The sequence below is a fragment of the Topomyia yanbarensis genome, chromosome 2 (genome assembly GCF_030247195.1).
Source record: "Topomyia yanbarensis strain Yona2022 chromosome 2, ASM3024719v1, whole genome shotgun sequence".
NCBI classification, from domain to species: domain Eukaryota; kingdom Metazoa; phylum Arthropoda; class Insecta; order Diptera; family Culicidae; genus Topomyia; species Topomyia yanbarensis.
Genome location: NC_080671.1, coordinates 419,610,676 through 419,635,759, shown reverse-complemented (window position 1 = coordinate 419,635,759; position 25,084 = coordinate 419,610,676). Strand labels below are relative to the sequence as shown.

General features: G+C 38.6%; 2 protein-coding genes across 9 annotated transcripts in view; both read left to right on the top strand.

Moving 5' to 3' along the window:
• LOC131685217 (neurofibromin) overlaps positions 1-4,302 on the top strand; it is a 53,678-nt gene extending 49,376 nt beyond the window's left edge. For 5 of the 7 annotated variants that reach the window (XM_058968789.1, XM_058968793.1, XM_058968792.1 and 2 more), the window contains one exon: positions 2,476-4,302. In XM_058968789.1, the coding sequence (XP_058824772.1) occupies positions 2,476-2,603 (128 nt within the window). In that variant the 3' untranslated portion in view covers positions 2,604-4,302. The remainder of the gene's footprint in view (positions 1-2,475) is intronic. The other 2 variants (XR_009304751.1, XM_058968788.1) reach the window with 2 other exon arrangements.
• Positions 4,303-7,451: 3,149 nt separating this feature from the next.
• The window catches only part of LOC131685216 (pro-resilin-like), a 33,764-nt gene continuing 16,131 nt past the window's right edge, over positions 7,452-25,084 (top strand). Inside the window, exons 1-4 of one of the 2 annotated variants that reach the window (XM_058968785.1) lie at positions 7,452-7,984; positions 17,596-18,831; positions 18,888-19,033; positions 19,314-20,053. In XM_058968785.1, the coding sequence (XP_058824768.1) occupies positions 7,896-7,984; positions 17,596-18,831; positions 18,888-19,033; positions 19,314-19,378 (1,536 nt within the window). In that variant the 5' untranslated portion in view covers positions 7,452-7,895 and the 3' untranslated portion in view covers positions 19,379-20,053. Of the gene's footprint in view, positions 7,985-17,595; positions 18,832-18,887; positions 19,034-19,313; positions 20,054-25,084 lie in introns of those variants that run through there. The other variant, XM_058968786.1, reaches the window with a different exon arrangement.

The window sequence follows — 25,084 nt, the reverse complement described above, 5'->3', positions numbered from 1 at the left end:
GTCTGATCCTGTACTGATCACATCATTTTTCTGCTTGCCTCTCGTTTCTTCTGCTGTAAAGTATATGCGTTCGACATTTTCGGTCTTGAATGCATAAACATAACAGCAGAATCAGAGAGACGGAAATGAAAAATAAACATTTTACCGATTTGAAGTTCAACCACAGACTATCAGACATAACACTCGAAAATTCGCGGTTATTTTAAATATATTTCCATATCAACTTTTGAATAGGGCTACTAAGATTTGTAAAAATTTGTTATAATTTCAACAAAGAAAACATTTGAAATTGATTCTACCAAGGGTAAAGATGTTAATTCATGCGTATTTTTCATGAAATTCAGCTCGGCAGCGGAATAATGAGCAAAATAAGTTTGTTTACAAAAGTCTCATTAGCCCTTTTGAAGAGTTAATATTGATTTGTAGTTTGGACTGTGACCGCTTCTGAAATAATTGCGCCACTAACATATTAACAAGCATATGGGACATAGACCACTAGTGAAAAATTATTCGCAAGTCTGAGCTAATAAGTATTTGGGACCGTAAATAAAAGGTGGAGCTACTTATCTTGGAAAATTACCGGATCGATATTTTTAAAGAAATTCCCTCATAGTGTTATGTCTGTTAGTCTGTGATTCAACTAAACGATTTGTTCTTGTTACAAACAGGCCGCATTTTTCTGCGTGCACGGAGAACTTGCATTGCCTAGCAGTGGGTAATCTGAAATCTGTGCATCCTGCTTCCTCCAACGAAAGAGAGAGAAGCCGATTTTACCCAAAAATAATGAAATATGACGTAAAGCCACTAAACTTCATCCCATTAATTTTTAGTAAAAACATCATTCCCTCTCCTTTGTTTTCCGACAGTGAAATAAGGATAAAAATTACCTACTGGTAGGTAATGGAATTTAATGTTTCTGCACAAAGAGAGTGTACCAAAGACTCTTACTAGAAAAACGTTCGTTACCTTGACAGGTATATACCAGAAACGAAACAAAAGGAACACCACCGACAATCCTAATCTAGTGTTCTGTATTTACTATGTGTGACGTTCGGCGTTTGTTAAACGTCCAATGCTTTGGACTTCCTCTTACTCGACGAATGGCGTAAGCTCCTATGGTCAAAATAAGAGCTGTTTCCATATTATGAACCGGATGTGTTGAGCGCCATTATACCGTATCAAATGCTGGACCGAGTATTGTAACAGGCAGCATTGTATTTCTACTGATTTATTTTCCAGGCGAAAAAGAAAAATTCTAAATATTTCGTCTACTATGAGTGTCAACTTCTTAACAATTGGATGTATGAAAACTTTATCGTTGTATTTTATTATTAGTGTTTAACATTGATCATTAGTTGCTATTTACTGCGATTGCATTTTGTAGTTCCTATTGACCTACTGGACCTACGTACCCAATACCTATTGTTAGCATTTCTTGAGTTTATTTTATCATTGATTTTTTATAAATAAACGTTCGAACAATCGGTAATTTTTTCATATTTTATATAGTTGCAAGCTTGGTTGCAAGTGTATATTTTAAATACACCAGAACATGATAGAAAGTAAAAAAAAAATTTCATCCATCAAACGTGTTCTTATAATTCGAAGAACTCAAGATAAACATATTTTCAAGACAAAAGTTCTATTACTATTTAGGTATTGCTTCATTCTAGGGGCAGATCACTCAAAGAATATATCTAGAGAAAATTTAGAATAGGACGTAAGTAACAATGAGAGATTCTCTTTGGGGTCTTTCTCTTCTGTTCATTACTCGGCCATTTCAACATTTACTACTCTACTCTTTGCATAATATTCTAGTAAATACCGTCGGCTTTCGATATGTACTGGAAAATTAGTGCAAAGTGTTGTAATGACGTCGTAATAAACGAAAGAGAAAGTAAACAAAGAGAGGCTGTCAATGTTACGTCCTATTGAAAATTTTCTCTAGATATAATAAATATGCATCTAATTGCATAAAAAAGCATTTCATTTCCATTTTTGCATCAACTTTGCACTCCTCGTAGAAAAGCCTGTTCAACAATCGTCTCTTCGTTCGACATTTCGTTGGATGTCGAGCTTAAATGGTTTTTCGCAGTGCTCTGACGTCTTGCACGCAACGCAAAACAAATGCATTTAATCTCGCTGATTTTTAAAAATGCATAACAAGTGATCTTCCCCTAGGCTTCAGTCCTAGTTTTTTTTATCGACGATTTTGTATTACTTTGAAAAGCATGTACTGAAATTCCTAGTTATATTTTATATCACATATCGACCACGATTTCATCAAATTCTCTTACTTTCTCTCTCTTTCTCTTCCGATATCTCTCGTCGTCTTATTTTGCATTGGTCAATTTTGAAATTTGTAAAATTTCTACCCACCGTTTCTGATGTATTGGTTTGCCTTATTTACAATTGTTTGAAAACAAAACAATAAACAACTATAACGAATGGCGGTACCGCAAAACTAACACGTAGCATTTTCATCAGAATCCCTAGATCACGACGGCTTTAGTGGTAGTGTTAGTTCACTGCGCAGAGCTTCCTGCAGTAAAGCACGTAGTACAAAGCATCGATTCGTTGATAGCCCGACCCATAATATTTGAACAGCACGCAAACATAGAAACCCCGATATCATCTGTTATCCACCATCACCACCGCCACTACAACTACTAAAAACCAACCCTATAATATTATGAGAGGCAAAAAGTTCCGAGTAAAACACAGAAAGAAAAAAAACTTTACGTAGCTTTCTTTAAAGTTATCTGGATGTCACAAAGATATTTAAAGTAAACATGAGTATTTATAGGCGGACAAGCGCGGCGGGGTGAATCTTATACTGCAAGCATTGATGTGCATTTACTACACGTTTAACCTTTTTGACACACCCTTGTGAAGAATCAGATTTTATGGTACTTTTCCAAGGCTATCGGAGTTCGATAACAATCTTTGACTCACAGATAACAGATGCGTAGGCCCGTACTTAAAATGTGCGTAAACCGTCATCTCGGGTAAAGCGAGCGATCAAACACATAAAAAATTTGTTGATGACACAGCTGTCGAAACTATGCAGTTGAAACGCAAATGTCTACTTACTTACAGCAAACAGTTGAGTAGATGGCAGCAATGTGCTACAGTTGCGATTCGCTGGTTAGGCCACATCCGTTGTCTAACTAACGAATTTGATTCGCTAGTTGGACCGACTGACAAATGTCAAAAACTCTCCAAAAAAGACGTTAGTAGTGTAAAAGATTGATAGATAAGTTGTCAAAATAAATTTGAGATTTTGGCGTTCAGATGCTTTTTAGTTGGACTAGCAATGGTTCAACTAAAAAGCGGTCTAGTTAAAGAGTGACCAACCAGCTAATCACGACTGTACTGATTTCGAACGTACATCACTTTTAATATTTTGACAGGTTTTAAAATAAATTTTGTTTCAACCTAAACGTCTGTTATCTGTGCTTAGGCTGTGTCATACAATCTTGGTGGATCTGACACATTTTGCATATTAGGGTACATTTCAATCAACGATTTAATGTTTTTAAGTCAATATCACTACCGAGCTGCTTATGTACCATCATGAACATCAATTTGGTCTTGTTCTTAATGTTGAAAAATGTCCTATTTTTATAATATGTTTTCGTTTACGACATTTAAGGGATTAAAACACATCTCGTTGTACTAACGTCAAAATACGCACTATAATTGTGTTAAGGACAAGACGAAATTGAGCGGCTTTGTGGTACATGAAAAGATGGTCAATCGCCCCATGCACATACTAGCCCGCGCTGCGGCTATAGTACGAATCCTATTGTTGTAACACTTAATAAAATAATCGATACATTCAGTGAGGCATATTTTTGTAAGATACCAGCACCTGAATACATCGGATAGTAATTTCATGATCGAAAGGATTATGCAAATTATTTTTTTTTCAATTAGTAGGAATTTATTTGATATTTTCTCAAACTTTTTTTAGTACAAAAACGTGACTAAACGCGTGCCAATATTTTTTTTCTGTTGAATGATAATGAAATTTCAGTTGTTTTTTTTAAGAATAAAGTACTAATGGTAACTTATGGCAGCTCTAGAACTTGTTAATGACTGAACATCTATGCATAGGTATATTTACTTGTTTTGTTTGAGAAAATAAAGTGTACTGAGCACAGATACTATCGAAGCTTGTTAAAATGTATGTATATTTTACTAGTTTGTTCGAATCTTCACACTAACAAGGTGCACAAAAGAATACCGCACTGTCCACATAACAGATAACATAATAAAGAATAAATATTTTTGTGTGAATTTGCCTACATACTTGACTTATCCGAAAATTCCCCATAGTTAATTAATCCTCGCGTCGTAACTTTTTCAATTGTTTAAAAGTTATAAACAAAATTCTATGCGAGTTCACTGTAAACTCTCATTACAACATTAGCACCGCTATACCAAACTAGACGTATAGCATTTTGAAATTTCTAGTAGTGCGAAATGTTAAATTCTCGACAAACATGATTACGGCCTAAAAGCCAACTGTCAAAATCCACTTTGAATGGAAATTCTGGACAAACCGTTACATGCCAATCACAGATGTTGGTAGTAAACGAAAGAGAAAAGTTTTCTCTTTCATAAACTGTTGTGAACTGTGTTCAGCTAGTATCGGTTTGTCCGGAATTTCCATTGAAAGTGGATTTTGACAGTTGGCTTTTAGGCCGTAATCATATGTTTGTCGAGAATTCCCCTATTTACGCGTGACTTTTTGGTTGATAAACTAAAAATTATTGTTCGAACAATCGAATCAATTAATCAAGCTCTCGAAAATTACTCGTTTAACGGATAATTTTCATAACATAATAACATATGATTACGGCGTAAAAGCCAACTGTCAAAATTCTCTTTAAAGAGAAATTCCGGACAAACCATACCTGCGAAAACTTTTCTCATTTGTCAACTACCAACATTTGTGGTTGACGAGTCGCCGTTTGTCCGTAATTTTCATTCAAAGTAAATTTTGACAGTTGGCTTTTACGCCGTAATCATATGTTTGTCGAGAATTGATTATTTGCAAAAAATAGCATCCCGAATAGTACAGTAACAAAACCATGATTTTCACTGTGACAGTACAGTAATTTTACAATAATTTACAGTAAGTTTTAGTGTTATGCTACAATACAAAAACAATAAACTTTAACGTTTTTACAGTAAATTTCAATGTAAAATAGACTTTTACAGTGAAAAAGGGGGGTGGTTATGTATCTTAACATTAAAAAAATCAATTTTTCTCCATACATTTTTTTTTCTCGAAAACAGTTAATGTGAATGCACTGTATCAGTTTTTTGCTGAACAGTGAAATTTATTGTTACATGAAATTTTATTGTAAATCTACTGTGAGAACTTGGCATCGACCAATGTTGAAACAGTAATAACTATAATATTTATTGTTTTATGATTGTTTGTAGGGTAAATGCTGTTGTAAAATTCTATCCGGGATCACTAGCTCGGATGAATCAATGAAAGAACAACTGTTGAAAAAAATCTACTCATATATCCACCGTCTCTAATTTCATCTACTTGATTCGTATCTCATATATAGACTCTACCTGAACGTCATACATACACGCAGAATTTTATTTATGCATCGATAGCATACTTTTCTATCTGCCTCTCGTTTCTTCTGCTGTAAATTTTATGCATTGGACATATTCGCTCTATCCACTCATTGAATGCTTACTATATGCATGAAAATGCATAAAAATCACAGCGGAAGAAAAGAGGCGGGATTAGAAAGTATGCTAACTATGCACAAAGAGAATAGGGAAAGACGAAAAGTGAAAATCAGTCAAAACGGCAACACTCCCTTTATGATGATTTTAACACTAGAATTTTGGAAACCGCTTCCACAGGCAGCACTTTAAATGACTCCTATTATATTTTGAAAACAAACCGTACGTCGATGGTTGGATTTGTTTATCAAAAGATGTGCATTTCGAAAAAAAAAGAGATGAAATAATTCTAAAGCTTATTTTTACTCATACATATACTCTAGAATGCACCTTACACTCTAGAATGCACCTTACAATCACACTAAATTCTGACGAAAACTCAAATTTCTTTTTTAATAGATGTACAATACTTATCTCCTCTAACTCAGGCATGAGTAATGTTTAGGTTTGTTCCAGTACCAGGAGAAACAGGAAGTACTCCGGAGAAAACAGGGAGAAAATCGTTCCTGTACTATCTTCTTCTCTTTTTTCTTCTTCTGGTTGCAAACGGGAGTGAAAAGGAGCAAGAATTTTTTGCTCCGGAGCAACAGGGAGTAACTTCCATGTACTGGAACAAACCTTTTATTTACATTGCACGATTGGTCGGCTCAATAAGGTATTTTTGGCTTCACACTATTCGTCTCTTTCCCTATTCTCTTTGACTATGCATATTTTTGTTTCTCAGTGTACATGTAACTATTTCATTCACACTGACGTACACTGAGCATGTCCTCTCTTTCGCGCATTCAGTGTGTTTGTGGAAATCAGAAACAACCAGTGTTGCCACAGGTTCAAATTTTCCAAAGTAAGGTTCAATTCTCGACAAACATATGATTACGGCCTAAAAGCCAACTGTCAAAATCCACTTTGAATGGAAATTCCGGACAAACCGTTACACGCCAATCACAGATGTTGGTAGTAAACGAAAGAGAAAAGTTTTCTCTTTCTTAAACTGTTGTGAATTGTGTTCGACTAATAACGGTTTGTCTGGAATTTCCATTCAAAGTGGATTTTGACAGTTGGCTTTTAGGCCGTAATCATATGTTTGTCGAGAATTTATTGTCACAGGTTTAAAATATTAAAATTTTAATATTACAGATTTACAAAGCTACAGAATGGTAATGATTTTTGACGGTTTATTTGCAAAAACACATCTTTGTTTAGAATTTAGAGTGGTGCAATGGTATTTTATGAAATTATTCAGAATTCGTTTGCAACTTGGGAATAATTAGGAACCGAATTTTTCCATTGCCCTGAAGATCTATATGATTTTGTACTGCCTTCATTATAATGGGTTCAAGGGTTCAACAAGCAAATAAAAACTATTAAATTTAGATGGGCGAAATTCAGGCAAGGAATTTATCTCATTAGATGAAATTCAATCAAAGGAATGGATTGTTTGAAAGGAACATCCTTGTTTATGTTGTTTATTCGATGTCCTTTCTATGAATTATGGTAGAACGCGGTGAGTTTGGATAGCGTGATCCATAAAATGGCTTGGCCATTTTTAATAATCTTTCCAGTAGTGTAATTTTTTTTTATTAAAGCGAGTGTATATCATAATTTATTGATAATCAGGTTCAACGAAAATAAGTACGGATGAACACACAAGGTTCAAAATGAAAGATGGCAACACTGGTAACCGCAATGACAGCTCAGCTACCCAAAGTCGCCATTTTACTAGTCAAAAGTGAAAAGTTTTCTTACCCATTCGGTTTGGATCCGCGCTGGTGCATATTTTCACGGGAAAATCGCCCTTCCCAAAGTGATCGCGGACGGCCAAAGTGGTATCATTCGATAGCCGTCGGTCCGTAGTACAGGTGTGCAGTACTTAGAAGTTGAAAATTATTCGCTTTTATACCATTTGAGGCGTTTGAAAAAGAACGGTGCAATTTAGTTCGGTCGATTGCCGCAGAGCAGCTTGCATCGATTGGTGTGGGTTTATAGGTGTTGCAGGCGGGTAGCGCTACGGAAGAGGGTTTTCTTCCTGACGACCGCACTTATACTACTATATCGACAGTGAACCGAAAGCCGGTGTCTAGTGTGTTGGTTATAGAAAGTTGGAAGACAGCCAAGTGTAGTGGAGCGTTGAAGGTGTTTTTAATTTAAATAGAGAATTTAAACACACGGCAAACATGGATATGTCTGGTCCTCCCAGGGGTGGCTTTCGGGGCCGCGGAGGTTTTAGCGATCGTGGACGCGGTGGTTTCGGTGATCGTGGAAGGTAAGTTTTTTTGGCTGTGTTCTTGTTTAGAGACGGGTAAATCGACGAGATCATTTCAAATGGGCACATAAACAAAACGTAAACAATTTCGGTTAATACTTACTTCAAATGGACACTAGCAAAGCTTTATACACATCTCAAATAAGCCGATTCTGAAGCCTGGCTTTTTGCGAAATAACATTATCGAAAAGGTACATAGGCAAAATAACTTGTTTTGTTTATGTTTCCTTACACTTCCCCTCAAAAATTAACGGTTAATATACGCCAAACAACAAAACGGGAAAAATTGTTTATGGGTACCTTTCTTAATGAAAAAAAAACTACACTCGAAAAGGGTTCCAAAATATTCCAACCCCGAGAACGGGATCCAACGCCTCGCCAAAAAGGGTTTATGAGAGAAGGCATAAAACCAGTGTGATGTTTTAAAAGGGACCAGAACATTTATTTTTTAAATAAATCATATTATTCGGAAAAATGGTTACATTAACACGGCATTATGCTATTTGGTCCTTATATCAAGCTGTTCACAAATGGGAATATAACATGCGAGGTAATTTTTCAGACTCCATTTTCTCAACAAGAGCATATTGTATTTAAGGGTGCGGACCATTTGGCATAGACATTTGGCATAAAGTCATTTGCCATAATGGTCCTTTGGCATAATTTGGGAAATTGATCACACTGAAGGTCATTTGGCTTAATGGACATTTGGCATAACGGTGATTTGGCATAATAATGGTTGCCGTCGGAAGCGGGGGCCCCTCGCAAGCAAACCTGTGATCCACTCGTTTGCCCGGATTACTCGAACATAGGGGCTTATAAATTAGTTTAAGTCCAACGGAGCGACAGCGATGTCGGACAGAACGCGAGTTGAAGCGATGTGGCGATGACATTAGTCGTAAACGTTTTTTTATTAATTGGTAAAGAAGAATAATCTAATTTTGGTTCAATTTTAATGTTAGCACTATTGGTGCACAAACTCATTGACTTTATCATTTAAATATTTAGCTAGGGTTAAGTGCCTATTTTCACCATACTAAGCAGGGTGCCTCACTAATTCATTAAGTTCTCGGCCTACAATCAATGGAATGCGTAAAAATTGACATCAACACCTTTGCTTCGTTGTTAAGAACCAATATTATAACACAAATACACTGAAAACAGTGAAATTTTCGCGTTTGAGCGCAACGAAAACTCGAATCGAGTTTTCGCGTTTGAGCGCAACGAAAACTCGAATCGAGTGCCCCTATTGTTGCGCTACCATTTGACTCAATGCGTTGAACAAAGATGCCAGACACTGCTCTAACCAACGGCTTCAAATGGGTGAACAACATAGCGAAAATGGGCTCATCACCCTAGTTGCCGTTATGACCAAACATTTGAGCAGCTCAAATGTTTGGTCATAACTCAAGCTGCTTACAGCTTGAGGTTGAGCTTGAGCTTGTGCGACCACCCCTGGGCTGCTACTTCCGTGTTATCGATCGGGACTAGCTGATGTTGCACAGGAAATCAGTAGATAATTATGCTTGGGATTAGCGAAACATCTTTCAATGTACAACTCCTGGTAATCCTAAGGTGTGATCAATACCGGCGCCGGCCAACGTAGATCGCGGAAGGAAAGGGAAAGGAATTGTTAAGTCTGTTACTTGCTTTTGCTAGAAGGCCGTATATTCTACTGCGCACTCCACAAGTATCACGGGAGGAGGATATTTTTGTTAGTACAGTATAGAAGTTGGATAACTTCTTCTTTACCGACGCCAGAGAGGTGATTCCACTACCTGGACTAGAATATCGGATCCACCAATTTCATGGACTTTACTTCCCTTCCGAAGGAAGACGTGACCACAGATTTTTTCACCTCAGAAATAGAATTGAACCCAGGCCAACTGGAATGAGTGGTGGTCACGCTTACCACTCAACCACCAGCGCCGTCATTGAGCAACATGTCAGCTGCTTACAACTGCATAACTAACTTTTCCTCGAACGATAAACGATATTGCCAACATACAATAAAAATACATAGCACACACAAGAAAGGATATAGGGGAGACCGGGGCTAGTTGGCGGTGTTTTCAGTTTTCAATTTTTATCGCTTTGATGTAGGTAGATCTTGCAAAATAGAACACGCGGTATGAAAGAGCAGTAAGGTAAGTTGGCGGTATGTGAGTGTATGCCAAAAACTAAGCAATCAAATGGAGATTCAATTACTTCAAGGGTCCTTTTGGAACGTGATGAATGTCTTTTCGAGAAAACTATATTAAGCAACATTTGCTATTATATTTCATTTTCAATACCCCGGCATTTTGACTTTAACGCGTACTCTCTATTCAAAAGCAAATTTTCGAAATTCTACATGCAATTTGCCGGAATAAATGTCTCCTACATTGGTGAGAGGTAATTGTTCCGAATCGCGGCTTTTTCGAAAAGAGGGTTAATTTCTTTTGGAAATGGTTCTAAATGGCCTATTTTATAACAAACAATAAAAAAAAAAAATTCGGGGGAAAGCTTTAAAGTAGCTTAAACTGGAAAAATAAATTGTTCCCACTTACCTTACTAACAATGGTATTGCTCATGAGAAAGTGACATTAAGGGTGAAGGTAGTGTGATGCGGCTTTTCCGCATAGTCGAGTCCAAGGATTCGAAGCGGCGCAAAGCCGCTGAGAAACCGACGGACGAGGTGGTGTTGATCTTGCTATCGAATGGTGCAATCAAACCTGTAATCCACTCGTTTGCCTGGTATACTCAAACATAGGGGCTATCTGTAGTTTAAGTCCGACTGAGCGGCAGCGAAGTCGGAATGAAGCGATGTGGCGTAGCCACATTCGGCTCTAACATTTTATTTTTGTAAATAAATACTATCCTATTGTTACTAAATAAAACATTGTTAATGCCTAATGTGGCTACGCCACATCGCTCTTTGTCATGCTGTCCGACTTCGCTACCGCTCAGTCGGATTTAAACTGCGGATAGCCCCTATGTTTGAGTATACCGGGCAAACGAGTGGATTACAGGATAGCAAGATCAAAACCACCTTGTCCGTCGGCTTCTCAGCGGCTTTGCGCCGCTTCGAATCCTTGGACTCGATTATGCGACAAAGCCGCATCACACTACCTTCACCCTTAACGTTACTTTCTCATGAGCAATGCCATTGTTAGATAGGTAAGTGGGAACAACTTATTTTTCCAGTTTAAACTACTTTAAAGCTTTCTCCCCAATTTTTTTTTTCATTGCTTGTTATAAAATAGGCCATTTAGAACCATTTCCAAAATAAATTAACCCTCTTTTCGAAAAAGCCGCGATTCGGAACAATTACCTTTGTGAGACACACAAGAAAAAGATTTTCCTACTTTGGAGTAAACTCCAGAAATAAATTTTTTGATGACTTTTTTCGCACTGTAAATAGTACCACCAACTTGCCCCACGTACAGCACTGCCAACTTACCCCAACCGTATATTTTATTAAAAACTATTCAAAAAATTACTTTTGTTTGTGGCTAGATGTAATATCTATATGGATACGGATACTGAAATTTACTTGGTATGCTCGAAAACACAATATCACCCTCAACTTCCACCAAACAAATCGTTTTGCAACAAAACCACATTGGATAACGTGTTTCACATAACTTGAGGTACACAAGAAGAAACAGCGCTATATGTTTAATAGAAACATAGAAAAAGGGATTCCGCCAACTTACCCCAACCGCCAACTAGCCCCGGGCTACCCTACTCAAAAACATCCTGGTAATCAATAACTTGGTCACTGCATATACCTATACAAACGACCGGTATGCTAAATTACTGTTTTCCTTAACATATCAATATTTGTACGAAAAGACCTTCAGCAGTAGCACGGCTCAAAATTATGCCGAATTATCTGACTTCTCACATAGTCTTAAATTATGTGTTTCCCAAATGACCTCCAGTGTGATCACTTCTCAAAATTATGCCAAATGATCGTTATGCCAAATGTCTGTTATGCTAAATGGCCTTAAGTGTGATCAATTTTCAAAATTATGCCAAAGGACCATTATACCAAATAGCCGTTATGCCAAATGTCCGTCATGCCAAATGACCTTCAGTGTTATCAATTCTCAAAATTATGCCAAAGGACCATTATGCCAAATGACCGTTATGCCAAATGTCTTATGCTAAATGGCCTTAAGTGTGATCATTTTTTCAAAATTATGCCAAAGGACCATGCCAAATAGCCGTTATGCCAAATGTCCGTTATGCTAAATGACCTTATGCCAAATGACTTTATGTCAATTGACCCAGACCCGTATTTAATACAATATGAAATGTTGACATCGAAGTTTTCTCAAGTAGAGACTTTGAAGTTGGATAAAAAGTAATTCATTCCAATTTCTGTAGTGGCAGCCAACTGATAATTTTTAAACTGATCCCGTATTTGAATGTTATACGACGTCCTGTTTTTCTTCTTTTATATTCTGATACTCAAGAAAAGACGCGTTAAATGGACATCCCCTACAAAAATAAACACATCTGGAAGGCCGACCTTGGTAAACACTGTCATGATTCTTACCACTACTTTATTACCTGTTATTTGTTTCATTCGCGTACTGAGAAATGGTTATGCCATTGGCAAGGACGGACTCCCGGCAGAACTTCTAACAGTCGGGTGTGACCGGCTGGACGAAACAATCCACTGCGCGGTTGGTTTCATCTAGGTGGAACAATAAATGCCTTCGGACTGTAATAACTATAGAAGAATAACGATCTTCACTGTCGCTTATAAGGTACTCTTTCGTGTTCTGTTTAGCAGACTCGCCCCGTTTTATGAATCCTTTGTTCGCAGTTAACAAAAAGAGAGTTGCGAGAAAGTTGATACGGACAAGATATTTACTTTGCGATGAATGCTGGTTAAATTCGTGGAAAACAGCTTGTAGACTCAGGAATCTCCCTCCATCCGAACGGTCGCGGAAGTCGCAAATGATGTTTTGGAAATGATGAATTTCTGAACCATACGCTATTCATATTTTTACAAGGCTGGTAATTTTTAGTGATTTGAACACGATCTACGGGCGACATTCCGACATATACTGAAATGAAAACTGCTAGCAACGACGGGTGCTGTCAATGCTTCGCTATACCGGATGAAGATCTTGTAATTGCGTTAATTGAGCTCGAAAAGTCCATATGTAGTATTGTCAACCAGTCACGTACAATATGATTGTTGCAGATACCGAGGGAGACGAAATCTTGCAGAAGGTGAAACATTACGTCGTCAATGGTTGGCCAGTAAACAAAAAACTGCTGGAAATCCAGAGATTGAACTATTTCTTGCTCAACGGGAGTCACTCAGTCTCGCAAACAAGGGTCTCATGTACAGAGAAAAAATATTATTCCCAAAGAACTGCAGCTGCGAGTTCTGGACCAGCTTCATAAGGGTCACTGGGACATTGATCGAACCAGATCATTGCACGGAATTATGTATACTGGCCTAACATTGACGACCATATCGCCAACATGGTCAAGTCGTGCTATGAATACGAGTACGAAAATATCGCTCTCATCGTGGCCAGAAAGGCCGTGACAGAGGGCACACGTCGAATACGCTGGGCCAGTGAACGGAATATACTTCATGATTTTGGTCGACGGTCTAAGTGGCCGGAGGTAGTACCTACACAGCGTATTACCACTGAAAAAAACTTAGCCATACTTCGGAGCATTCTTTTGAGGTACGGTACACCTGAAGTATTGGAGATAATAGCAGACAACTATCCAGCGCGATTTTCGAAAAGTATTGTGATTTCAATTTGTATCATGCACAAGCAGTGTGCTATCCTCAAAGCAACGTACAAGCAGAGAGGTTTGTAAATACGTTCAAACATTCACTGATGAAAACCCAGGCAGGAGGCGAGGAACTAGAAGCCATCAGCACATTTCTGCAGTGCTATTGATCTACACCGTCTCCAAGCGTTTCGGACGGAAATTCTCCAGCGGAAGCTCTCCTAGGACAGCGCATTCATATTTTCTTCCAATCAAATTTTAGAAGGTCGCCAGTTTTAAACACTCCCATCTGTTTGATTGAGTACAACGAACTGCAGCAGGAATTTCTTCAGGGAGCTGTTCCAACCGGATGTGAGATGCTGTCCAAGACGTCTGCAACCTCAACCTATTCCAGCGTTGGCTCAAGGCTATCATCCACCGCGGAACCGAAAACCTTCGGTCTGCTACAAACACAATCTATACTAAAGGGGGAGGCTACATGATTGGGAACTCCAGTGATATATCGCTCTCTTCTAGCATCTGAACAGAACACTAAAATACAGTACCAGTTTCACCACCCACGCGATCAAACAAGAGCACACGCGAATGGCACATGGTTGTTATAAAATCGAATTTATACACGCGAAGTTACATACACGCTAGCACACGCGACAAACACGTTAACATACAAACGCTTGAACCGTTCGCGATCGTCCACGCACACGTCCACGCCGGCGTTCTCGCAAGAATGATAACACCCCGGTGATAATGTAAACAATTCAGCACTTATACATTTTCAAGGGCAGCTTCAAACGTGAACGTACAAACGCCCGCGCTCGCGCGACTATGAATCGGTCACGTCCGGAAGTCTCTTCCCTTGGTCCTAGTCCATGCGTTCAGTTGGACCAATCGAAAAATAACGCTCATCCACTAGACAAAACGTTCCATGGCGACATGACCGGGAAGTCTAGTGATGTGATTAGTGGGGACTCACTCTCTTCTAGCATCTGAACTGCACACTGAAAATTAAGTATCAGACTCACGGAGGGATGAATCAAGAACACATGCGTATATGTGAATAGCCACATGATCATAAAATTGAATTTATACGTGCGTTTAAGCTTAATACACGCTAGCACACGCGTCATGCAAAAGCCCACGCGATCGAGCACTTTAACATACAAACGCTCGATCCCCTGGCCTTGGAAACACAAAAACGCCCCGATGATTTAGTGGACGCTACTGCACTTAGAATCTGATCAACGCGATCTTAAGCGCGAACAAATCAACGCTCATTTCCGTGCGATCGTGAAATCCCTACGTCCGCACATCTAAACCGTACACTCGATATCATATTCAAAATCACAACCCGCTGCAACGGGCAGTGTTTTTGTGGGTGACATTTCCCGCCTCGTCTGCAATTGTAGTGAGTGATTCTGACAGACAGCCTTTCCGAGAACCTACCTCTACCGCTCCAGCAGGACAACGCAAAAATTGTTTTTTTTTGTTCTTTATCAATTGTTATTTGATGGCCACCTATTAATAGGGATTGGTTTGGTCGGACGCATTCTCACCCCACGAACATTATTGGGAACATCCGCGAAGAAGTTCCTTCAATTATAAACTGTGACGGAATCGACTTTTCCGTATCTTGATATGAATTTTAGCGATATTAGCGGTACGCAGAGATAAATCACTTATGCGTGCCTCTGATACTTGAGGATTTTAATATGCAGGGGAAATACGCATTGTTCAGTTTGAGTAAGATGTGCCTTGCTATCCACAAAGTAGTGACCTCCAATTAAATGGACTTGCGTCCCCGTACTACTTTTCAATCATCAATTTACGTGCTAAATTCGCTCTAGTTTTAACCATTGTCAACGGATTTCAACCGAATTACTTGTAAACGACTGAGAATTTACTCAAGTTTCTTCGACTGTATATTTTGGTTAGGTCAGATAACCGATTCCGGATTTATACGGAAATTCCGTGGGGTCCGTCCGAGGGTCATGTAAGCTATTTTCTTTAATTATTTCATGTCTAGCTTTAAGTCTGGTATTATTATAGCCCGTACATGATCAAAATTTATATGCAAACCCTGCGAAGTCATTTTGGGATGGTAATGGCCATATCTGGGCATCCTGGAACCGGTTCCAGGAAGGGACCTAGTAAATCCGAAATGCGCTAACTTTACCAAAAAACCATATCAAATATAAATTTTCATGAAAAATACACAACGATGCAAATTGGATGCTCATAGACTATTCCTGGACCATTTCGGAAGCATCCGGGACATCCAAGAAATGATTCCGAGAGATTTCCTGGAAACAGGAAGCCTTATCTATGAAATAATTAAACTTTATAGGTATATGTACATACATCAAATTACATCAGTTTGATGATCTATGAACAATGCAATTCTGTTTTAGGTCATCTGGGCATACACTTAACGACCGGTTCCGGATATTCCGGTATCCGGAATGTTTTTAAAATAATATCACATCAAACTGATGTTATTTGATGTACCGCATGTCCAATATATTCACAAAAATGTTTTATCCAATGAACCGGGCTCTGGAATAACTGGAACCGGTCGAAAAGTGTCCTTGTGTGCACAGATGAGCCAAACCGTGATTGCATTTCTCCACGATCATCAAGCTGAAGTAATTGGATGCACCGCGTGATAGGTACATCCACCAAAAAGGTTTGGTCCGAAGAACCGGGTCATGGAATAACCGGAGCAAGTCGTAAAATGTCTCAGCATATGCAGATTACCTCAAACGTGATTGCATTGTTCTCAGATCAACATGCTGATGTAATTTGATGTGCCGCATGACAGGCATATTCACCAAAAATGTTTGGTCCGAAGACCCAATTCCGGAACATTCGGCTTCCTGTTTCCGGCAACCGGTTCCAGGAAATCTCTCGGAATCGGCTCTTGGGTGTCCCGGATGCTTCCGAAAGGGTACAGGAATAGCCTATGAGCATCCAATTTGCATCGTTGCGTATTTTTCATGAAAATTTGTAATATACAATATGGCTTTTAGGTAAAGATAGCGCATTTCGGATTTACTAGTTCCTGGAACCGGTTCCAGGATGCCCCGATATGGCCATTACCATTCCATGGTAATGACTTTGAAGGGTTTGCATATAAGTTTTGATCATGTAAGGGCTATAATAATACCAGACTTAAAGCAACCGTTGAAAACTTAAAGAAAATAGCTTAAATAACCCTCGGACAGACTCCACGGAATTTCCGTATAAATCCGGAACCTGATCTGACTAACATATACAGCCAAAGAAACTTGAGTAAATTCCCGATCAACAATTGACAATTGTTAAAACTAGAGCGAATTGAGCACCTAAATTGATGAGTGAAATGTATCACGGGGACGCAAAGGGTAAAAGAATTAGAAACAGGAACTAGTACTTTTATTGAGATGGGGCGGAATAGTATATGGCTTGTGGCCTTCGACTGGTTTTGATTCACACGTATTCATGATTTGTTATAATGTGCCTTCATTCTTACAAGTGGACTAATAAGTTTGCTTAGATAGGGATACATGTTGGTTCTGGTAGTTGTCGACTGCTTTCACCTTGGAATGGTACCTGATTGGATTGATGACTTTGGAGACCCCAAATTGGTACCTGGAAGATTGATTTATTTTGAGTATTTAATTGATATCGGCTATGAAAACTTTCTGATTAGACTGTTTCTCCGTTTGTTACATTCAAGCTAATACACTCTGTGATCTGATCATAAATTTAATTACGCTTGTCTACCTTCGTCCCCTGGACATGAAATGGGCTTTTTCGTGACGTCCCTATCGTGAGCCCGCCAGATAGACTAAAACCGTCATTTTCCCCTTAAATTACAGGTCTGCACCGTTCTACGGAAGCCGCGGTGGCGGGCGCGGTGGACCCGGAATGGGTCGCATGATGGGAGGCCCCCCGATGATGCGAAGCCGAGGCATGATGCGCGGTGGTCCTCCCCGCGGTATGGGTGGACCTCCACGCGGTGGTCCACCGATGTCACGTGGTGGCCCATATGGGGGACGACCACCGCTAGGGGCAAGCAGCTACCAGTCGTCAGCTCCTCGCTCCAGCTATCAACCGTCAGTTACGAACGGATCCGGTCCGCCGCCGTCTTCGACAACCGAGAATGGTGGTGGTGATTTGAAATCGGCTGATACTACTACCACCAAGACGGTGTCGACCGTTAGTGGAAGCACGCCCACTTCGACGTCTAACTCGGCCGTACCATCAACTGTGCCGAAAAGTGGCGCTCCGTCATCGTCGCAGGTTCCAAGCGCGGAATCGGGTCGGGTAACACCCCCACAACCGATTAAAACGGCGGATTCGAGCAGTATTTCGCATTCCAGAGAATCACATGAATCGTCCTATCAGTCAAGTTCATCTTACCATTCATCGCGGGGCATGGGATACAGAGGTCGTAGTAGCTATCCACCCCGTGGCATGGGACGTGGTCGCGGAGGATACGGCGGTGGCTACGAAGGTCCCAGACCATACCGTGGTAGTTATGAAGGTGGTAGAGGCCGTGGTCGTGGTAGTTACGGTGGTGGTGGTCCCGGAGGATACGGCCAGCCAAGCTATAACAGTGGTTACAATAGTGGTCCTCCACCATCGTACGGTCAGATGGGAGGTTATCAAGGCGGCTACAACCAAGGGCCACCGCGGCAACAATTCGACACACGTCAACCATCCAACACGACCACCGTTACACCGATCAAACGAGGTGGAATGCCAGGTGGTCCTCCTGGACCCAAGCGAGGCCGATATGATTCTGGACCACCAAGCCGTTCGATGCCCCCGAAGAGCATGCCACCGCATCATGGAGCTCCTCCACCGGTCTCGTCCTACAGTGCTGCACCAGCGAGTCACGGAGGTTATGCGGAACATGTACACCCAGCCGCCAGTATGGATCAGTATGGAACCCATGGAACTACCAGCGCCACTGGATATGGTTCTACCGGAGCAACACAAACCGGTTACGCCGCCAATGGTTATGGTCAAAGCACTTATGCTGGAACTGCAGTTTCCACAACCGGATATGCCACAGGAACGGAGTACGATACGAGCCACTATGACTATAGGTAAGAGAGGAAGTCAAGGCAGAAGAAATTTAACTAAGAGCAACTTTTATTTTTAGTACCGGAACTTATGATACCCGGTATCAGACTAGCTACCCTGCGGATTACAGTCAGTCGTATGGTACAACCACCGATTACAGCGCAGTGTCGACCGAAACTTATCCTACCCAGCAGTACGATGACCGATCAGGTTATGCAGGTTACGGTAAGTACTACTAAGCCTTCTTTTTCATTCTATATTGCAAACCTGTTCCTTATTATTACGTTCCGTTACCTACTTGTTTGAGTTATCTATCCGTAAAGAAGAGAGACAGAAAAATCGATCCACATGAACGAAAAAAAAAACAGTTTTACTATAGAGTACCAAAGATGAATAGAAGATGATTCCTTTCCTTTTTATTTCGATTAAATTTATGATTTGTTCACCGGTGTAGAATTTAAGCAGTAAAATAATACAAATCGTTCTCATTTCACATATTTTATAGACACGCAAGCCTACTCGCAGGGCTATGCAAAGACCGATCAGTACGCGCATGGTGGTTATTACTAAGCGAAAGAAAAAGCAAAGACCGCAAAAAAGCAAGTGTGTGTGTGTGTGATTGTATGCGTTAACGAATCATAAAGCTATAAAACAGTAAGCAAACAAAAACAGCAGAGCAACAGTAAGAAAATGATGAATACCCAAAATAATACTATGCAGCAAATAGTATCGGATACTTGACGCAGAAAGATCGCAGTAGTGTTGCGATTCACACATACATCCATCTTAACAGCAAACAAAAATGCACGCTGAGAACGCAACTAAGGCCCGATAACCCACGCTAGGACTCCCATCGTCTAAGAGCATAAACAAACCAAAAGAAAATATCTATGGTAAAATGTGATGTTGTCGGCTGGTAACGATTTTGAAATGCATACGAGGTTCGGATTGAGTCAAGAAATAGTGAGAGAGATACTGTAAAGGATTTTGTTTTTACGTAAATTAACTAAAATGCTTCTTTCAAAGCAGCGTACGACATATACTACATTTTAATACAGTTTTTCAAGTTGTGTAGTAAACATCAGGACGGAATTATGGAGCAAATACATTATTGAAAACATTTACTGATTAATTGAAAATAAAACTTAAAATACAATCTAGTACAGTAGGTGTCGAATGGTAGAGGATTAATATTCATAGTATCTTACTCACAGAAATAAACACAGTAATACTGGATGTGCACAATTTCGAACTACAATCAAGAGATTAAAAAGAAACGTCCCCAGCATAAGAATAAAAGTATTTTGTCTCTGCAATTATTTTGTGTAAAATTCATACATTTTTAGTTTTATTTTTTAAAAAAAGCCTGAAACAAAAAAACGAAAGAATAGCCAACTTTGCTCTTGCTGTTTTACTCATAATTGATTATTAAAAAAATAAGAAACGTACAAATCACACACTGATCAATACACAGTTATATATAATTAACCTTGAACTTATTACAGATCGTCCTAACGATGAAATGTTTCGATTCCACAAAGCGAAAGTATAACTCATTCTTATTAGCATAGCACACATTACTACGTTTAGCGAATTTTGTCAATGGGCGCATTTCATTGACGGAGTAATGGGCTTGCTTTAAGCAATCTGTTTCGCCAATTACGTTGAAGTTGCATATGAAATGTTCGTTGAACGTAGTTTGTGAGATTTATATAGAGGAAAATTGTTCTTTTCAACTCATCAGAAATTACAATGCGCAATCTTTATTTTTATCCTTAAATTAGTTACATCTTATACCAACAACACTTTTTGGTAGCTAAAACTGCTAAAAGCTAGTTTTGGCTAAATAATATTGCATCGTAAGACAAAAATCGTGCGAGTGTTTCCTAGAAATATTCAAGAAAATCTTTGTAACAGAAGGAAAGGAAGATGTGATACGAGGCGTAGCTCGGAAAAGTATATACGAAAACTATGGAAAACAAACAGCGTCCATAAAGCAACGATCGTGTATTGAAAGTAGTATTCCAGTTAAAAAATTGTACAATAATAAGCGATGAGCGGATTCCTTCAAAATATTTCATAATTTTCAGTTGAGTTTCTATCACGAGATCGAGAATTTGGACACTTCTTGTGTGTATCATTTATATTTGAGTTCCATCGCTATACTGTGTCTGAAAAAAACCATAAGATCAATGCGAGATTATAAATGTTTTGAGCCACCAACCATGAAACTATGATTACGTTAATACTATCTAATGGCGGGAGCACTAATACCTACTGATATGCTAATAATGTGTACAAAAAGAATATTACCAAAACAAAACGAAATAAACTAGAACCAGATTTGTGATCTGATCATAATTTTAATAATTCACGCCCGCGGATCTAATCTTGTATATTGTATGTTTCTCCTTACGAGAAATATTGAAACCAACATTAAAAGTTTATTTTTTAGCGATTTTGTTAGAACCTTGTAGAGAAAAATGGGACGAAGTTTCTTTGCTCGGAGAATGTACAATACAGTACAGTACATGGATGGAGAAGCTGAATCAAAAACCTGTTTCCAAATTATCTATCGCTATGAATGATGAACACATCAAGCGGATCCATTCGAACAAAGCATAAAATATCAGGCATAAGCTGTAATCATCACCACGTCCACCCACAATCGTTCAGAAAAGGCTTGCAGGGGAAAAAGTCACTGTGAACAGGTTGACAACGAACTTGCACAGTAGTCAACGATTGCAACCTTGGAGTAGCTTTCCATTCTCAATGTACTCGTTTCGACAATTCTAAGTTTAGAAGCATTTTATCTGCGCTGCGTCGGTCATCGGGGAAGAAAAAAAAGCTGGTGCTCCTTGCCTTTGCATCTTGTTGATTGTTACTGAAGGGAGTTGCTGTTAGTGGGATATCTATTTACAAAACCCTGGATTTACCTTGGTAAGTGATATGATCTATGCTGCTCTTAGAAGTGTCATCATGCGTCAAATGGTGTGAGCAGCCGATTGACGGAAATATTTGACAGATTTATCATTTGTTATCGAAAATTCTCGATTTGTAAAATATGCAATGTAATCTCCAGATAACCAAATATCGACGGTTTTGCTAATAATTAAGTCAAATGAATATTTCTCAAACGATTGAAAAACAATTTTAGTTTTTGTCATTGCTTTCTTCTGAAGAAAAGTTGATAGCAAATTGAATATTTTTTAGTATAATTAACTGTAACCGTCATTGAATCGTTATAATATAAGCAATGGAATGACAAATATGTATTATTTTCTTAACAAATGAATGAATCGAATGCAAACAATACCCGATAAAGCTATTATGCTACCTCTCGAAAAAAAGAATTGAGGATAAAATAGTTTAAAATTAGCTTGCTTTTTATTATACTGACTACATCCTAGAAAAAGAAGTAGGGAAGTCTATTTCGGATAGATAAGAAAAATAAGAATATTTTTTTAACTTTGCACAAGAATATGTTGAAAAAAAAAACAAACAAACAAAAAATGCTAGAAATGATAAAGAATCTTGTTTACCTAATTGGAACAGAAAATCTGGATTTGTTATTGCGTTCATTGGCCGTATACCACACAGTCTCTAACTGTAATTGTATGATGATTAATTTGGAAATAATTCTTTTAGTTTACATACTACTCAAAATGTAATGTTCCTAATAATATGACACTTGGAGTAGCGCCGGGTAATACTTAATAATACGCTTTTTCATTAACCCTTGTGAAGGCAACCTAAAATCCTAACATTAAAGGGCAAGCCGGGCCTCTCAGGCCCGTCTAAATTCAAGCTCCTTTTTGCCGTTCTCATATAGAAAGGTTATGCAATCGGTCGAAATTTCGACTTTTTAACCGAGACCCGCAGGGCCAAATCTCTTATACCATTCGACTCAGTTCGTCGAGATCGTAAAATATCTGTGTGTGTATGTAGGGTTGTATGTATGTGGCAAACGATCTCACCGATTTTTCTCTGAGGTGGCTGGACCGATTTGTACAAATTTAGTCTCAAATGAAAGGGGCAGCCTTCCCATCGGTTGCTATTGATTTTTTTTATTGATCCGACTCTCGATTCTGGAGTTACGTGTTGAAAAGTACAATCACACACAAAATTTCCATAGAAACTGATACCACCATGATGTCCAAATGATGCAATATATATTAAAATATGTGCAACATTACTTTGCTTTGCATGTCTAGATCATTAATGACCCACCGAAGGCACTTCGACCACATTGGCCAGGTATGGCGGTTCTTGATGCCCCGGGGGAACTTACCAAGTTCCTAAGATAATGTCATACCTATTTCTCAGCGAATTCTTTACCGATTTTTACAAACCTGGTTTCAAATGAAAGGTACAGCATTCCCATTGGCTGCTATTGAATTTCTAATTGATCCGACTTCCGGTTCCGGAATTACAGGATGATGAGTACGAACACGCAGTAAATCCCGATTTCAGCGTATAAGGCGATGGATGTAAATGGTCAATTTTTTTTCCAAAAGGTGAGTACTCGGAAGATCACTTCGACTGTCTATTGGTTCTGAGCTCCATTTCGTTTGAACACGACCAATAAATGTTTCTGGGTTGCTATTAATTTCTTCTGATGCATAACCGGAGTACATATTCATATTTTTCTGCATCAGATTCATCGTCGGAAGCAATATCATTCACATCTTCTTCCTCGCTTTGCAAATCAGTTTCAAAATCGTCTGCTGTTGAATTTGCTCGAATTTCTTCCATTATTTCAGATTCTTTGAGACGATTGAAAACATGGGCATATCGTCTTATAGCCATTTAAATTTTTTGTTGCTTTTAGATTCTACAATTTGAATAATTACGACAACTATAACACAAAGAATAGACAACAAAAATAGACAATAACGACAGAGTTAGGTTATGTTGTATCCAAATAACTGTCAAGTAGACCACAGTGGGTGCAATAAAAGTATATACCCAAAAAAATATGACGCACGTCATTATCGTATGCTATTTTTACAATTCTTATAAAACAAATGTATAGAATTCGCTCAAACTTTCAAGATTTATTTCTTATAAGAAAAGGTAAAGATAAAATCAATCAAAACATGAAAAAAAAAATCCTTCTAATATGAAGATGAACTCATCAAAATGTTTTTTTCGGATAAATATTAATGTATAAAACCCGTGGTATTCCTAGTAAATGTTGCATGCACACCGGGCCTGCCAGGCCCGGATTGCCTTTTTGTGCATGTAAAAAATTCAAACATAGCTGCGCATCACTCCATAGATGAAAATTTCACAATTCTTTATTTTTGTTATAGATTTCAAAGCTACTTATTAAAATTTCCATGCCCAAGCTTATAGTGCATACACATTTTTTTGTAACTAAAAAATTGTAACGTGCCGGGCCTCTGAGACCCGGTTGCCTTTTTGAGGGTTAATTTTACTGTTTCTGAGACCTTTTGCGATGAACTATTCTCAAAAAAACACAATGCTTTACTATACGTAATACCGTTCAGAAATGACACGAAACGCATATTCATTGGGCACTATTCTCACAGTCACGTCACCCATCGACCAGAAGAAAATTTCCTTCTCGTCACTAAGTGATGTGACTGTGAGATTAGGGCTCATTATAGTACAGTGGAGACCCGAATTTGTTAGCTTTTTGACTCGATTTTATAAGCTTCATATGAAAATTGATAGTTGGTAGTTTAATATGCTCAAGCAGACGAACCAAGATGAATTCGAGTAAATTTTTTCTTGTGCATATATTTCTTATTTTAGAGAACCGAAAAATTCAAAAATAAAAATATATTATTTTTTAAATTTTGCGCTGTCAGACCCACTTAAGGGGAACCTAAAGTAAATAATCAGAAAAGGTTGCGAGGCTATATCTAAGGAACACAAGAATATTTTCGCTTATAGCTTCGGTTTATTAATGTTGGACAGAGAAAGGATAAAATTCTCAAACGAAAAAAAGCAGTTTTTTTCCACACCGTATGTCAGATCTTCATAAAAATCAATCAGCAGTACTTGAACAATATTCTACATATGCTGATTGATTTTTATGAAGGTCTGGCATACGGTGTGGAAAAAAAACTGCTTTTTTCGTTTGCGAATTTTGCGCATTCTCTGTCCAACCATAAAAAGACAAAAAAAATTTAGTGGTTCACCTATTCCCGTGGTTCATCTATCCCCTCTCCACCATATAGATGAAACAATGAATATAATGTTCAACATTTGAAGTGGTCGTTCTGCTTAGACAAAACAATGCGTAGT